Source organism: Crassostrea angulata, chromosome 4, assembly GCF_025612915.1.
Source record: "Crassostrea angulata isolate pt1a10 chromosome 4, ASM2561291v2, whole genome shotgun sequence".
NCBI classification, from domain to species: Eukaryota; Metazoa; Mollusca; class Bivalvia; order Ostreida; family Ostreidae; genus Magallana; species Magallana angulata.
This window is the reverse complement of record NC_069114.1, coordinates 48,747,998-48,764,296: the sequence shown is the minus strand read 5'-3', so window position 1 is coordinate 48,764,296 and position 16,299 is coordinate 48,747,998. Positions and strand designations below refer to the sequence as shown.

The window sequence follows — 16,299 nt, the reverse complement described above, 5'->3', positions numbered from 1 at the left end:
AATGCTAAGTAATACCAGCTTTACACTAGCATTTTGAAAGTAATGCATTACATTACATTATCTGTAATGCTAAATTAGAGGCACTACACATTACTAGCATTACTTTGAAAACATGTAATGCATTGCAATGCATTACCTTTATATTTAGCATTACCCCAAGCCTGTATATACTATAACTATTATGATGTGTATAATTATGTATAGAAAAGAAGATGGGGGAATAAGATGGTGCAACTGCCCATTTGGTCAGTCATAAAATACAATTTCAAATTTAGCATTTTTTCAATTAAATATATTTGATATGTTATAATACAAGTTTACAAAATGGTAATTTCCAACTATATTCAGTTTGAAATATTTAAAAAAAAAACGAGAAAAAAATAATAAATCTTTAAGTTTTGGTGGTATCGAACCCACAACCTAAAAACCCAAGTTACCTTATGTCTGGTGCTCTAACCACTGAGCCATTTCATTCACAACAAAGTGAGTTGTTTAAATGCCATTTGAGACGTTGGCCACGAATTTACGGACTTGTATTATTTTTCTGAAACGTTCAATTGTTGAGCTACAAAATGACATTTTTGAACTGTAGTGGGTCATCTCTCCACATTTTTGTTGAGTAAAATCGGTTGAAATTCCATTAAACCGCATTTGGACTGTGACAAAAATATTAAGCTCAGACCCACTTTATGAAAGAAACGGCATTGAAGTTATAAAAATTACACTATTTGGAGGTTTTGACACGCATACGCCAGTTTAAATCAATATATTGCAAGTATTTAAAAGTTACAAACCGATGTTACGTTAAATATACATTGTTTTTAGTTATTTTTTTTAAAAAAGTATCAGATTTAATGATATTTTAATTTTGCCGTATCTAATTATTTCTCATATGGGCATTTTACACGCCTTATTCACCCATCTTCTTCAAAAAAATTATTTTCCTGGAATTAACTTCTAGTTGGGCTTACATGTAGGCAGTTACTGAATATTCTAATAAAATAAGAATAACATTTCTGAAACAACTGAGCAAAATTTTATAAATCACACATGTATTTGTTGATTCCAACACAATGTTCAGGTGAACATGATTTACATGAAATTCTGATTATTATTTTTTTGAGAATTTCGCCCTTTTTAAGCATATATAGACTTAAGAAAAATATACAACAGAAACATTTAGTCAGCAAAAAATCACTGACAGTATTAATTTGTTCTTACGAATCCTAAGTATGAAAGAAATCTGCTCTCACTCTTTTTGCTTACATTGCTTCAATCTCCTTTCAGAGGAGTGTAAAATGTTTTAGTTATTGTTAGAGTTAACAGCATGCTGCACTATACAATAGCTATTGCTTATAAATTGCTGCCCTTGCCATGCACTTTACAAGTGCCTATGCCAAGCAGTGTGCTACGCTACAAGCTGATTACAAATTACTGCCCTTACTTGCTGCGTTATAAAGCTGCTTAAACACTATTGCCATTAAATAATTACTGCCCTTGCTTCACACAGTTTGCTGCACTATATGCATGGCTGCTCACAAGTTACTACACTATAAAGATGCATAAAAGTTCCTGCCCTTCAAAGGTGCTTAAATTAATATTACTGCCTTTGCCGTGCACTATACAGCTGCTTATAAATAAGTGCACATCCTGCGCAGTATGCTACACTTACAAGCTGCCCTTACTATGCAAAGTGTGCTGTGCTCAAAAGCTGCTTAAACACTATTGCCCTTGCCATGCAAAGTGTGTTGAAATATACAGCTGTTCATAGATTACTGCCCTTACTTCACAAAGTTTGCTGCACTATATGCATGGCTGCTCACAAGTTAATGCTCTTACTATGAAAAATGTGCTACACTACAAAGATGCTTAAAAATTACTGCTCTTTCTATGCAAAGTGCTGCACTACAAAGCTGCTTAACATTTATGGCTCTTACCACACAGTGTGCAATATTCAGCTGCTTTTTAAATAAATACTCAGGCTGTGTAGTGTGATGCCCTATTTAACTGCTTACAACTTACTGCCCTAACTACGAATTTTGCTGCGTTACAAGCTGCTAAAATTACTGCTTGTTACACACTTTACAGCTGTTTACATTAAGTAACATGTAAGTTTCAATGCCATTGGTATTGTAATACACAGTTGCTTTCATATTGCACCCTTGCAATGATAAAAACAATACAGCTGCCCAGTATTAGGCAGAGCTCATTAGTTGTATTATACAGAATCCTTGCCTATTACATCATCGGGACCAATTCATTCATTCTTTATTCACTTGAGGCTTTACAGCATCATCTAGACCAATGATCATGATCTGAGATATATATCTTATCTGGTATATACCTTTTGAAATGCTTTTTAATACATGTATTGAATGCAATGTATCGGTATCCGTTGTTGCATTGTATGGCAGCTATTTATAATTAGGAATACCCGGTTTGTCCAACTTGAATATGTTCTCGGTTTTTGATTGTGGGGCCAGCAGCACTGCAATAGCTTGATTATACCAAGTTTGTCTACCCTGCTGTGGTAGAACTTATTCATTATGTCCCATCAAATATTAATATGCACAACAGATGTCTTTTTAATTCATTTATTGACATTTTCATTTTCTTCATTACACTTTCACACAAATGAATAGAATTTTCTATTAAAAAATGTTTCAACTAATTTTCTTTATATTTCTAGCTCAATTCAAAAGCAGTCTAAAAATATGTCTAAAACAATGAGATATCTCAATGACAATTGACATGGAATAATTTATTACCTGAAAAAGACAAACTGCATTGATTTCTATGTACAATATTTACAAAGCAAGAAAAAAGATGATAAGAGATTCTAAGAAAAGACAAGAAATATGGAGTTTTTTATTTTACAGTATGTGAGGTTTATTGGGGTGCATCCTAATAAATACCTATTACTATAGTATACAGTTTACTCGAACATATATATATATATATATATTACTTATGGGTATTTTTGTACCTCGGTATTGATTTTGAAGTGGGCTAAAATCACAACCATTCAATAGCAATTTACTAATAGTTTAAATAATGTTATGCAGGGAAATATACCTAAAATACACATATCAATCATTTACCATTAAAAGCTAAACACAATGAAAGGACTAGCTTTTTAAAAAATTTGACATCGAAATAAAATACAAAAATCTTGGAGAATTTGTATCAATGATAAAACAGAGGAAAATTTCTATAGTAAAAACAGTTGCAGTGGTATTGCACAGTCACAGTCCAGAATTGTTCAGTAATGTACAACATATACATGTATACAGTATGTACAATTCATGCTTTACTACTGGGGCTCCCACGGGGCATCATACTGCTTCTACAGGAGGCTCTCGTGGGGTGGTTTAGATTCCTCTGAAAAAAAAAAAAGAAATGACAGTGTAGCAAAAAATCATTTTAAAATTCTTAAATACACTGAAATTTGTGTTATATGTACGTAAAATAATTCAAGAATTGGTTGTTCTTATAGACTTTTCCCCAAATGGACAGTTTACCTATAGTTTGGTATCACCTTTACTATGTTTACACTCCCACTGATTTCGAGTTTAATTAAGGAATAAGGAATCATTCTTTGATTAATTTTGGTCGGGGCATGCTCAAATCCAATAAAGCCCAAAGGGCTTTATGATAGATTTAACCATGCTCTGACCGAAATTATCAACTCATAATATTCAAAGAATGATTCCTTATTACTTATATTTATATTATTTCCAATTGGTACACTTTAAAACAAGATTATTTTAAAACCACTATTTTTTTTACGTAGCACATGATATGTATTACTATGCAGCTGAGCCAATACTGTATTTCGGTTACGCTATAAGACACACCCATTTTGTGGCACTCATGTTATATAGAGTTATTGGGTTTTAGGGTTCAAAATTGATTCATAATGTTATCACAGACAAATATTACATGTTAATTGTAAGGAATAAAAATTAAATAATTGTATACACATCTATTATGTTAATTGAATATTTTAAAAACTAAAACATGATTTTGGTACATGTAGACATGTCATGACATACTTTTTAATTCAAAATTCTAATTAAGACGACAACTTCATAAAATCAGACAACTTACTATGCAGCTGACTAAAACTGAGGATGTTTACACATGCATAATTCATTAACAACATACCTGTTTTAACAGTAGGGTCTTTATTTTTATACATAAAATAAAAAGAGTTTTGCATTCTCATTGATGGATTAAAACAAATAAACATTTATAGGGACGAAAAGTTCAATATTAAAGAAGTTGGTCTATTGAAAGACTGACCTTGGCTAAAATAAAAATTGTTCTCACCTCTTTATGTGTATTTCTTTATAAAATCAAACTATTAATGAAGTGAAGAATATTTTCTATCCCTTTTTTGTTTGCCCCCTCCCTAGCTGAAGAAAAAGTACATGACTCAAGGTTCATGTACCGGTATTTTTTTAAACAATCTTACTTCTTCAAATGCAGTTGCAAATGCAAAGTGGTTTCAAATTAAAATATTTTCTTTTTTATTCTTATGAAAAAAAAAATGTTATCTTTTTTTTCTTTTTTTTTTTTTAAAAAGAAGACATTTAGCAAACTATGTTAGAGAAAATGCATGGAGCAGAAGTTTTAATTTAAGCATTTATAAAGAACAAGCAAATTAATTTCATATTCAAGACTTTCACTACATTTAGTATCAATACTGATCTGCCATGCCCTTGAATAAAGAACGACTACAAATTAAATCCTTGCTGTAGTTCTATCAAATTAAAAAGAAAGTAAACATTCCAAAAAGCAAGGTTCAGCGTACGAAAAGGGTAAGTTTTGTGCTGGGTTTTTTGAAAGATAAAACGCATGCAGTGAATTAAACAGGAGAGACAGAGCCAGAAGTCTGGCATATCACCTACAGTGGAGGTTTCCTTCTGTACGTTAATGTGCTATTCATTTGAATTCCAGACTGAAAAAAGTACCACATTATTTAATTTACTAAATGATTTGTATGTTAATAGCCAGAATTCCAACATTATGGGATTAATCAAGATTTCAAACTGATGAATTTTGAAAAGTGGTATATCTGCAAAAATCGCTCAAAGTTTTAAGTACCATATTTTTCCAGAGAAGAATTCAAAGTATTATGCTTGGATTTCTTTGTTCAAAAGAAATAAGAGTTATAAAAAAATATTATGTAGGATAGATACACACTTCAAAATCTTGATAAGATCCCATGGACGCCATCGATGCATCGTAGTGGAGGGGTGGGGCAGTCTGTCCGTGGCTGCTTACCGTCGTATGGCTGAACAGCGCCGTGTTAGGGGGACCAGCATTACGCTCTGACAGGACTTTACGGTTTCCTCGTAGAGATCTCCGCCGTGTGGTTTTACAACCTGGGGTCTAGAAGTATTACCATATGTTTCAAAAGACAGAAATAGTAAAGATCATTTAAGTATATTTACCTAGAGAAGCTAAATACTATAGTAATTGAAATTGCATCTATAATATAATGAAAGAAAAAAGTGAGCAAGCTCTCATACTCCACAATCCCTTATTACCTGACCATGATACACATAACGAATGGCAAATGCGTTAAATACACAAAATAATTTGATAAAGGGCTCAACTTGCCATAAAACTTGATGCAAATATGCACATCTATTCCTTTGTCTTTAACAGCTAAAAAAATGTTAAGTTCAAAAGAGCCAAAATTCCCAGAAAAATAAAGGAACCGGATTTTTCCTAGTAATATGCACATCTGCATATTGTTCTCAATGCCTACAAATTTTCACAAAATTTTATGCAGCCATTTAAAGCAATATGAGCTGCAATTTTCATGATGAAATTTTTTTTTAACAAAAATGTTATTTTCTACTAAAATGACAAAAATATCATGGTTTTTAAATTTCTTTTCGCCAAATTTTTGTGAAAAGGGCCGATAAAGAGCCTTAATTGGAGCAACATTGAATTATTGTCGTCCTGTACAAAAATTAATTTGCTATATGTTCCTTAGAAGAGATATCTCTCCTCTGACAAAAATTAATGATTTTTTCCAACCTTATTTATCATTAAAGTTTAAGTTACATGCAGACTTAGCATACTAGCATGTTTTTACAGCAAAATAAAATTCAAAAAATACAGCTCATATTGCTTTAAGAGGAGCTGTGTTTACAACTTGTTCATTACTATATTCAATATATGGCCAAAATTCTATGTTGAAAAAGGCCAAAATTATTCCCAGAAAAATAATGAAATTGGAATTTCCTGGAAATATGCAAATCTATGCATTGTGTTCTAAATACCTACAAAGTTTTATGAAATTCTGTGCAGCGGTTTTAGAGGAGTTGCGCTTACTATAAAACAGGACCTATGGACCAATAAAAAACATTAATACTTCTTGCAATTTCATTGTGTGGGGTAGAATTAAATATTTCAATCTATGGAGAAAAAATTTATAGTCTAAAAGATGAGTGCCGATTGAAGTGGAAATACATCAAGATTGACAATGGTTTTTGATATTGTTACAATCTAATCTCTACTATTCTCATCAACCCAGCTGTCATTGTGAAGGAGAGCTTATTATCCTTTGTCCTCTTACATACATTCATAGCTAAACATGCAGTATATTGTATAGATCTAGCAGATGTGCAGATAATGACTACTGAATTAAATACTACGCACTGAAACATCTGTGGCTGGTGGTGCCTCATTCTCTTAGTTTTTCTACTACATGGTTATACTTACATATTTACTGGCCGACATGGGGGCTTTCATTGCGGGGGAGGCAAACACACTGCTGTGTTGTATCTTGCTACAGGACATGGGGGTCTTGGTCGTGTCGTTCAGCTAAATCAAAAACAAATTTAAATAAAATCAATGTTAGAGCATCCCTATCTCACATAAATTAAAAAAATCCCAATTTTATTCAAATTGAAAAATTTATTTAAAAAAAATGTATACAGAAATAAAATATGTCAATGTATGAATTGATTAGCATGCTCTAGGCATGTTTAGCAGAGCAAGTGCTCACGAGAGATCGCAAAAATTTGTGTTGCAGTTATAAGGTGATTTTGCCGAGCACTTGGGAGCACGCCCTCTGCTGAACACATCTCGGGTTTATACTGTTGGCATATTTGCAATAATTAAGTACGAAGGGACATAAAAATAAGTTATAGGAAGTGTTACAGACAACCAACTCCAGATAGAAATGAAACAGAATGCAACAACATGAGTTAAACATAATTAGCACAAAGACTTTATTTAGATTGTTACAGTGCATTGGGAACCAATCAAACTGGCTGAAGACAGTGACAATGGTCCAACCAGTGATCTAACCTTGACCCGTAGCCTGACCTGAACAGAGATTCGGGAGCTTGATCCATCCTCCAACTAAATAAGGACAACTTATTTACTATACACTGAATAACACAGCGTGTGAATACATAGATTATAATTTATCTTCATTTATGTCAAGCTCCCATTCCATTTCGTGCATAAAGTGCCCAGTTTAAATGTTCATAGGGGGAGCATAAAAGTTGGGGTTTTTTTTAAATTTATTTCTAAGTACATGTATTTATATACCTCATACTGAATGCTAAACTTTAAAATAAACAGAAATACTGTATAAAATATGATACAACACAACTTTAATGGATGTACATGTACAACGCCAATCTTCGGATAGGCTAATGGCTTAGTCTAAGCATTGCGAATCATCAAATTACATAAAGCTGGGTGACTTTGACCATACTAATTGGTGCTATGACAAACTGAGTACGTGTCTGTACTGACCTTCCTGAGTTTGGAGGAGGGAGTCTTTGTTGGAGTGGTCAGGAAACGTTTCTTGGCCGGGGTGGACGGCTTGCTTCCATAGATCATCTCTTCCTCCATCAGACGAGCTTTTGCTTTGTGCTGTACAAAGGATAAGACATAAATTAGTAATATAAACTGCTGAAGAATCCCATGGAAGACTCCCTATACAGACCTGGCTGCATTTTACAAAAGAACTTATAAAGTCGTAATTATTTACTGCTTCGTAAAATAATCTTTAAAGAACAAAATTGACATAAAACCATTTGTTTACAAATATTTCAATTTCCATAATGATATTTTCTAGCCATAAGAAAAAGAGTAGTTCCCACAATGTACACACACTCTGACATTTGTTCCCACAATGTACACACACTCTGACATTTGTTCCCACAATGTACACACACTCTGACCTTTGTTCCCACAATGTACACAGACTCTGACATTTGTTCCCACAATGTACACAGACTCTGACATTTGTTCCCACAATGTACACACACTCTGACATTTGTAACCACAATGTACACACACTCTGACATTTGTTCCCACAATGTACACACACTCTGACATTTACAACTACTTATACAGACTAAAAAATTTACCCGCTGTTCCTTTTCCTTGACTTTCTGTTCCTCGTAGGCTTCCCACTGCCTCTGTACAAACACATCTAGAGCCACCCCCTCCACCAGGAATGGGCGACCATTCTCTGCCTCCCACTTTATCACAGTCTCCTTCAGGTCTTCCTCGATCTACAAACACATGCAGAGAATAAATGTAAAATAATGCATGTAGATTAATTCAGGACATAAATATCTGCCAGTGAAATCAATGTATCTAATGTGTAATGCCAAATCAGAAACTCACTTTTGGAAGATCCTTTAAAACTTTTTTCCTGGCCTTTTCTTCTTGTAGTAGTTTACCTCCTCGGTTATTGAATCTATTTGGGTCGTTTGCTTTTCTCTGGAATTGAATAGGTAAATAAGTAGTTGTATGATAAAACAATTCTTTTTATAAAGAAATTAATCAAAATATTATTCTTGTGAATTGACACTTACCTCCATTTCAATCATCTGCCTGAAGAAACAGTCCCATTTCTCTAGACTCTCAAACATCTGTTTGTGATCCTCATAATATTTCTTCAGCTTTTTTACCTCTCTTTCATGTTCATCCAGCAAAGCCTCTGTGTAATTTTCTTATAATAGAAGAACACATAGATTAAGATTGGAGAAGGAAGTTCAATCCAGTGACATTTCAAATGCTCTGACTGTAATTGGTCGACTTATTTATTAACATATTCACTTCTCTAAAGTCTAAGTATCAATACAATACATATATGCATTTAACTTTTGAATAAATATACAAATACATGTACCAAGATAACTTTGTATTACAAATGCTCAATACAAATATTTCATGTACGGCAGAAAGATGGTAGAAAGCACAAATTGAACACGCTTACCTTGTACTAAACATGCAATTAAAAACTTTTTGAATTGTAATCCTCTTCATATTTAACTTATCTCATTACCATTGAAGTATGCTGTGAAGTCTTCTCTCTGTTCTCGACTAAAGAAGCACTTGTCCCACCATTCCACGATCTCCTTCCTCATGCCCTCCACGAACCGCTGGATGTTGTCAAACTTTAACTTCTCACACTTAGCTATTTCAACTTTAAGCTGCAAGAAATATTTTATTATCAATAGATCTTCTGACATCAGTGGAAGAAAATACTGAGAAGAAAGCAGTTAAAGCAACGTCTCCTTTCTGGTTTTCTCATTTATCTCTTTCCCATATAAGTATAAGTATAAGTATACTAAACACAAAACCCAGGCCAAGCTGTCACCAGTTTTCACATCACTCAACTAAAATCCTAAGTGCACAAATTTGAGATAAAATTTCAGACTTTAGGCTGAGTATTGACTTCAGGAAGTTGGTGACAGTAGCGCCTGAAATGATGTGAGGTAGAAGCCCCAGTCCAAATTCCGTGACATTGAAATTTTAATCAATGTTTCATTTACTACGTTTAAATTTGCCACAAAATTTTACTTCCACAATATATACAGGTTACAATACTGTATGTAAAAAATAATCAAATCATAGGTGAAAACAAACAATTTTCATTTTTTCTCAATGTATTTTTTTACTAGGTATATTTAATTTTTTCCCTAAAAATAAGACATGCACAAATGTATTGATATGATATGTCCCTTATTTTATTTTAGTGAAAGGAGTCCCTGTTTGTACAAATACCGGTAGATAATAACCTATGGGGTGCTTATATCACTCAGGTAATTAGAACTCAAAAGTAATTAATTCCATACAGTGATGGCAATCAAGGATATTGAACTTATCTATAATTTCTCAGATGCCAATTCTAATTTTCCTTTTTTTCCAATAGAAAACACAACAAATATGATTTTCCTTACTCAATTATGAATTACTCATAATTTATTACCATGGAAATGAACTAAGACCTAAAACAACATAAAAGCTTGAGTGCATGTCATTATCATTTATGTATGGTTTAAAAATATTATTTTTCTTTGAAGTTATGATTTCAGGATTGTAATTCTTCTCTAACAAACGATAATAAATGAATACAAGACAAATATCCAAATTCAATAGGACAAGACATACATTTTGACACTCTAAGTCTTGTAAACACTTTAAGCAATTTTTTAGCAATCAGGTTGAACCGGTATATAATCTTTATGCTTATACAGTACAGGTCTTACTGCTTCAATGAGTGGGGCTTTGATGCCTGATTTGTCCTTCTTGAAGTGGCTTCTCTCGGCCTCTGAGATCTCCAGGCGGTCCCACAGACAGCTGATACGCCCCCACAACTCTGTCACCTCCTTCTGCATGTCCTCTTTCTGTTCCTCTAGCTGAAATAGCCAACAAAATACCACTTATCAGGTGAGGAACCACAGTGTTGATTGGATTGCCTCTCTTACAATTAAGTATCCTCAACCTCTATGTAAATAGATTATGGTCATTGACAAATTTATTGCATAGATTCCATGAAAATAGAATTCAACTTATTGGGTGGGTTAAGCACAGGGTAGGGAACGAGAGGGTTTTTTTTGTGTGTGTGTGGATACTACTGGTAGCATGTTATCACATAACTTTGTAATGGGAGAATTATTTTGGTTTACTGACATGGCATACCTCTGTGAGAAGAACTTTGAGAGATTTCATGTTTTCTGTTGACAGCAGGAAGGTATTATCCTCCTCACATATAACGTCACACTCAAAGTCTGACTGGGGGTTGCGGTCTATCTCATGAAACAATTCTACTATCTGCTTTTTCTTTGATACAAACTCCACAAAACGCTTTTCCTTGAAAAGAAGTTACATTTGTGAATCACTAAAAGTAAAAGAACATGTACATTGAAAATTCCTTCCAAAATAAAAAATGTTAATGTACTTATAAATTATGATCTGGATATTGTGTATTTTCAATTTATCTAAATTGTTTCAAATTTCACATTGCAAATTATATACCATCAGTAGGCTAGGATTTATCTTTTAAATATTTTGTCTTGTGTTAAAAATCTACATGTGTTGTACCTTCTCAGCTTTCAATGAATTTACATGTTGTTCTAAAGCTTTAAGTTGATCATTTGAGGGGGTGGATCCAGTGGGTATGTAGTATGGAGTTAAACACATGGCATCACACAGGTGCTGATCTTGGTCCTTGAGCATTTTCAATGTGTTCAAGCGATCTTGTTTTTCTTGTGAGAGAGACTCTACCTTGGCTCGCAAATCTTTTTCACATTGTAGCATTGACAATTTACCACACGGCTGAAACATAATCAGTTGTAAGTAGATGATCTTGTATAATAATAAGTGAATCCAAAGTATATTCTAACATGATTAATGTATGTAATATGTTAGATATCATTTTAAAATGTATTATTAATGTCCATAGAATTCTAGTACATCCATTATTTAAGATGTTTAAGAATAAACTTCTTCAATTTGCAGTATCTTTATCTAATTTGCAGTTTAATGTTGATTAAAGTTGAGGACATACTTCAAACTGAGGAATTTCCAGCTCATTACAAAGGGTTTTCACTTCCTGTGTATACTTTTCAATGCGTTTGGTGATTTGATGTTTCAGGGCCTCTTCCTCTTGCACCATGTCTTGGAGAAGATTTTGTAAGTGTAACATGGCTGTCTGAGCTCGCTCCTTTCGCTGATAATCTACTATACCTATCTCTGTCCATATTCGATTCAATTTACTCATTGATGAATCAAGATACTTCACTAAGTCTTCAACTACTGACATTCTTCTACAATACAAAGTAGAAAAAAAATATAACAGGGTTGTCTTACAGTCAACTCGTAACCAAACTGATTCGTACCCACCACCCAAACAGACTTGTAATCAAATTTGAATTATTTCCGAGTAAAAAATGACTATGATTATAATATTATGCCTGCCATCAAAGAGTGAGATGAATTTATAAATTTGTCAATATAACTAATTGGTTTTTTTAAAGGTAAGATTGCATGTAATTAGAAATTTTCTATCAAATGTTGATAAAGGAATCTTTGGCAAACTTACAGGAGATTACATTATTTTATATTATCAAAAATTCTACATTCATTTATCTCATAACTTCTTAATTATTGTAATTATATCAAAATCTAACCTTAACAGATTATTTTTATTTACAATCCAAGTATCATTGTCTGCTACCGGACAAATGGATTATTAGTCTCTGTTTGGGTACGACTTCACTTAACTCCGTTGTCTCTAAGACCCAGGGCACAGGGAATTTCCCCTCCTTTAATTCCTTAATTAACCAGCTATTATTGCATTTAAAATACAATCTAGCTGTAAGCAAGACCAAGACCCCGAGATTCCCCTTCTACTTTTTTATTTCTTCCTTCTACTTCAATTTTTAGAGATAATCCTTGACTATAAAATCAGACAGATAAAATATTTATCAGAGTTTGAGTGATTTTTAACAATATTCTGTTCAAAAGATTTATGCATTATAAGAGATACGAGATTCCTTGATGAATAATATATTAAAAGAATGGAACTTGGAGGGTGGGGGGTGTAATGTTAATGGGTACCCATCAGTCCCATGTATAAATTGTTTATCCAAGTTCTAACAGGAACGTATTTATACTAAGTAAGTTAGTATACGTCCCTGGTTCTTACAACCCACATTGGAAAAATAAAAAATAAAGTACAACAGGTATGCCTAAACGTCAATATTTAAATTCATGAACGTATAAAACAACACTGCACTTGGACATGATAACAAATGGTTCAAACTGTTCCTGCGAATGTATTCACCAGGTAAACATTGTTTACGTGATTTTTTCTAAAAATCCACATTATGAATCCATTTTACATATATTTACCCATTTGTTGCCATTTTGATAAGTCCCAACAAGTTTCTCAATATAATTATCGTCTCTCGTATGTCGACATTTTCTTTTAAACTTTTCAAAATAAGCGCATGAATACGACGATATGATTGGTTCGATTTTCAAGGGCAGGCCACTCTAATCTGCATATGTCATGAACAGCAGTTATATGCCCTTGTTACATTTGTTAACCGTCAGCTAGATATGGAAAAAACAAAATAAAATTATGATATATGTGACATACATAAAAAAAGAATTAAGATAATCGACTCTCTCTCAAAAAAAAAAAAAAAATAATAATAAAAAAAAAATTTGAATGTACGTATAATTTTTTTACAAATGTAAACGAAGGCAGTATTTTGTTTACTTCTAGGCTTTGCAATATACATTTATAATTCTTTTCTTTTCCATAAGTATCATACTTTGAATAACTTTGAATAATAATAAGTAAATCATTTCTCATATCGATGAAATAAAAATGATGAAAGGTGGGTATAATACATGCGTTTTAATCAATAAATTGACTTGGTATTGAAATTTTTCAATTTTCGCAGATATATATATCCGACTCACAAAGTGCTGTGGGAAGGAGATCAAAATTGATATAAAGTGTTCATTTAATTTGCAATTGTAACTATGTTTAGTTAGAGCTTGCCCCTTGTCTGTCGTCGTCGTTGTTGTCATCATAAACTTTTCACATTTTCATCTTCTCCAGACCCGACGGGCCAATTTCAACCAATCTGTGAAGGAAGTCCAAGTTTGTTCAAACAAAGGAACACGCCCTCTTAAAAGGGGAGATAACTTTGAATTATAAGAAAGTTGTTCACATTTTTTAAAAAAATCTGTTCTGAAAATATTCAGCCAAGAAAGCTGAAACTTGTGTTAAAGCATCCTCAGTTAGTGTAGATTCAAGTTTGTTCAAATCATTACCCCTACCTCCTAGGGTAAGCAGGCACGTAGCATCAGGGGGGGCCTGCCCCCCCCCCCCCACTTTTTTCCCGCAGCAACAAATCTTTTTAAATTTACATATAAAAAAATGATTTATAATGGAGTTGCCCCCCCCCCCCACTTTTTTTGGAAGTATGTAAAAAATTGATATGAAAATAACGAAATGAGGAGTCAAATTGAAGTAACCTCCCCCCCCCCTCCCCCCCCCCCCCCCACGGATTAGGAATTTCATGATTTGGAGGGAGAAAAATTTTGGTAGGTAAGAATTTTTTTTTTTTGAAATTATTGTTTACTCCCTTTACCCCCCCCCCCCCCCCCCCCCCGGATTAGGATTTTGAAGAATTTTGGAAACTTTAAATTTCCTTTTTTTTTTTTTTTTTTTTTTTTTTTGCTTGTCAAGATTTTTGGATGGGCCTGCCTGCCCCCCCCCCCCCCCACTTTCAAAAACGATGCTACGTGCCTGGTAAGGATGGGGTCACAATGGGGGTGATCGAATGTTTTCTTTGAAGATCTTTTAAAATATTCTCAAAAACCAATTGGCCAAAAAGCTGAACTTTGTGTGAAGCATCCCCAGGTAGTGTAAAGAAGATGGGGGATAAGATAGCGCAAATGCCCATTCAGTTTATCCTGAAATACAAGTTTGAAATATATTTTTTACCAATTGAATCTATTCAAATATATTTTAATTCAAGTTTGCAGAAGCGCAATTTCTAACTATATTCAGTTTTTAATATATTTAACAAAAAATAAAAAAAGATATATTGCCTTAAATTTCTGTGGTGTCGAACCCATAACATAACACAAAAACCCTAGATATATAAGGTTAGCTTATATATGTCGGGTGCTCTAACCACTGAGCCATTTCAGACACATCAAAGAAAGCTGTTTAAATACTATGTATCACTTTGCCTCGAATTTATGTTGGAATACAAAATAATAATTTTATTGTATAGTGGGTCACCTCTCCACGTTTTTGTTGATTGAAATCGGTTTGTTTATTATAATTATACTTTATTTTGGCTATGAGAAAAATATGGAGCATAGACCCACTCTAAATAAGAAAATGTCTTGAAGTTCTAAAAAATAACACTATTTGCAGGTTTTGATACGTATAGTCTATTTGAGTCAACATATTCCCGGTATTGTACATATTTATAGGTTTAAAATCAATGATATGTTAAGTATATATTGTTTCAAATAATATTTTAAGAAATATCAGATTGATTTGATATTTTAATTTTTCAGTATCTTGTCCGACCGTGTATGCGCATTTTACACGCCTTATCCACCCATCTTCTTTGTTCAAATCATGATCTTCGGGGGTAAGGTAGGTCACAATGAACGTGAATTAATAGAAAAAGATCTTATTTAAAAAAAACCCACCAATATTCAATAAATTGAGAAAAATTTAATAGTCTTTAAAAATCAAGATATTTACTCTACTAAGTTGTCTAGATATTTTGTATTTGATACTCTAAAGACGGTCTAAAGCTTTTGTTGGCTATTTTTTCTCAGGTGAGTGATGTGGCCCCTGGTCTTCTTGTTTTATCCTTTCTGTGCCCTCGCAACCCACTTAGGGAAGAAATTTGAATGTCATATTCTTCAAGACTATTTGTATCATGTTTGGTTCAGATCTTCCCAAACCAAGATCTCAATGTAAAGTCCATTAGGTAGGTGAAAGTGTTACTCTTGCCCCAGACCGTACATGTATTTTGCTGGTCAAATTGGGTCCAATCGCTCTGTCATGTTGAAAATTTTGAATTTACGGGATGGCAGTAAATACAAATTTTGTCATGTTGTAAATTTTGTATAAATGTACTGGCATTCGGTAAATAAAAAATTTACAACATGACAGAACGATTGGACCCAATTTGAGCAGCTTGAAATGACAGTTCTAGAGAAGTCAAACCGTTCGCTGAGATGTTAATGACGGACATCAAAGTAAGAAGGAGAAGGTTGCATGAAAAGGAAATTCGACATAACCCGTAGTTAATGGAAAGTATTTCTAAAAAATGTTTTATTTGTTGGTCACTATGGCATATCATTTTTAGAACAAAAATTTAACAATGAAATGTTGATACAATACGATCAATTTGTCAAAGACACATTTTTCCTTTGTCAGTATGTTATATTTATAAAAATCATGACGGATTTTTT

The 16,299-nt window shown here is 33.1% G+C and overlaps 1 protein-coding gene across 6 annotated transcripts; it reads right to left on the bottom strand.

Annotated features, from left to right (window-relative positions):
• Positions 1-2,578: 2,578 nt before the first annotated feature.
• On the bottom strand, positions 2,579-13,327 carry LOC128180984 (protein regulator of cytokinesis 1-like). Of its 6 annotated transcripts, none has more exons than XM_052849209.1 (15): positions 13,189-13,327; positions 11,843-12,101; positions 11,377-11,610; positions 10,975-11,145; positions 10,542-10,691; positions 9,335-9,482; positions 8,862-8,998; positions 8,671-8,766; positions 8,409-8,555; positions 7,789-7,908; positions 7,333-7,386; positions 6,742-6,843; positions 5,209-5,397; positions 4,914-4,963; positions 2,579-3,381 (listed from the first exon to the last, which is right to left on the bottom strand). In XM_052849209.1, exons 1-15 carry the CDS (start codon positions 13,200-13,202, stop codon positions 3,372-3,374), a joined length of 1,881 nt encoding a protein of 626 aa, XP_052705169.1. In that variant the 5' UTR covers positions 13,203-13,327; the 3' UTR covers positions 2,579-3,371. The 6 variants fall into 6 exon arrangements, with proteins under 6 accessions (XP_052705169.1, XP_052705172.1, XP_052705167.1 ...); XM_052849212.1 differs by having other exon boundaries at positions 5,290-5,397; XM_052849207.1 differs by lacking the exon at positions 4,914-4,963.
• Positions 13,328-16,299: the final 2,972 nt, after the last annotated feature.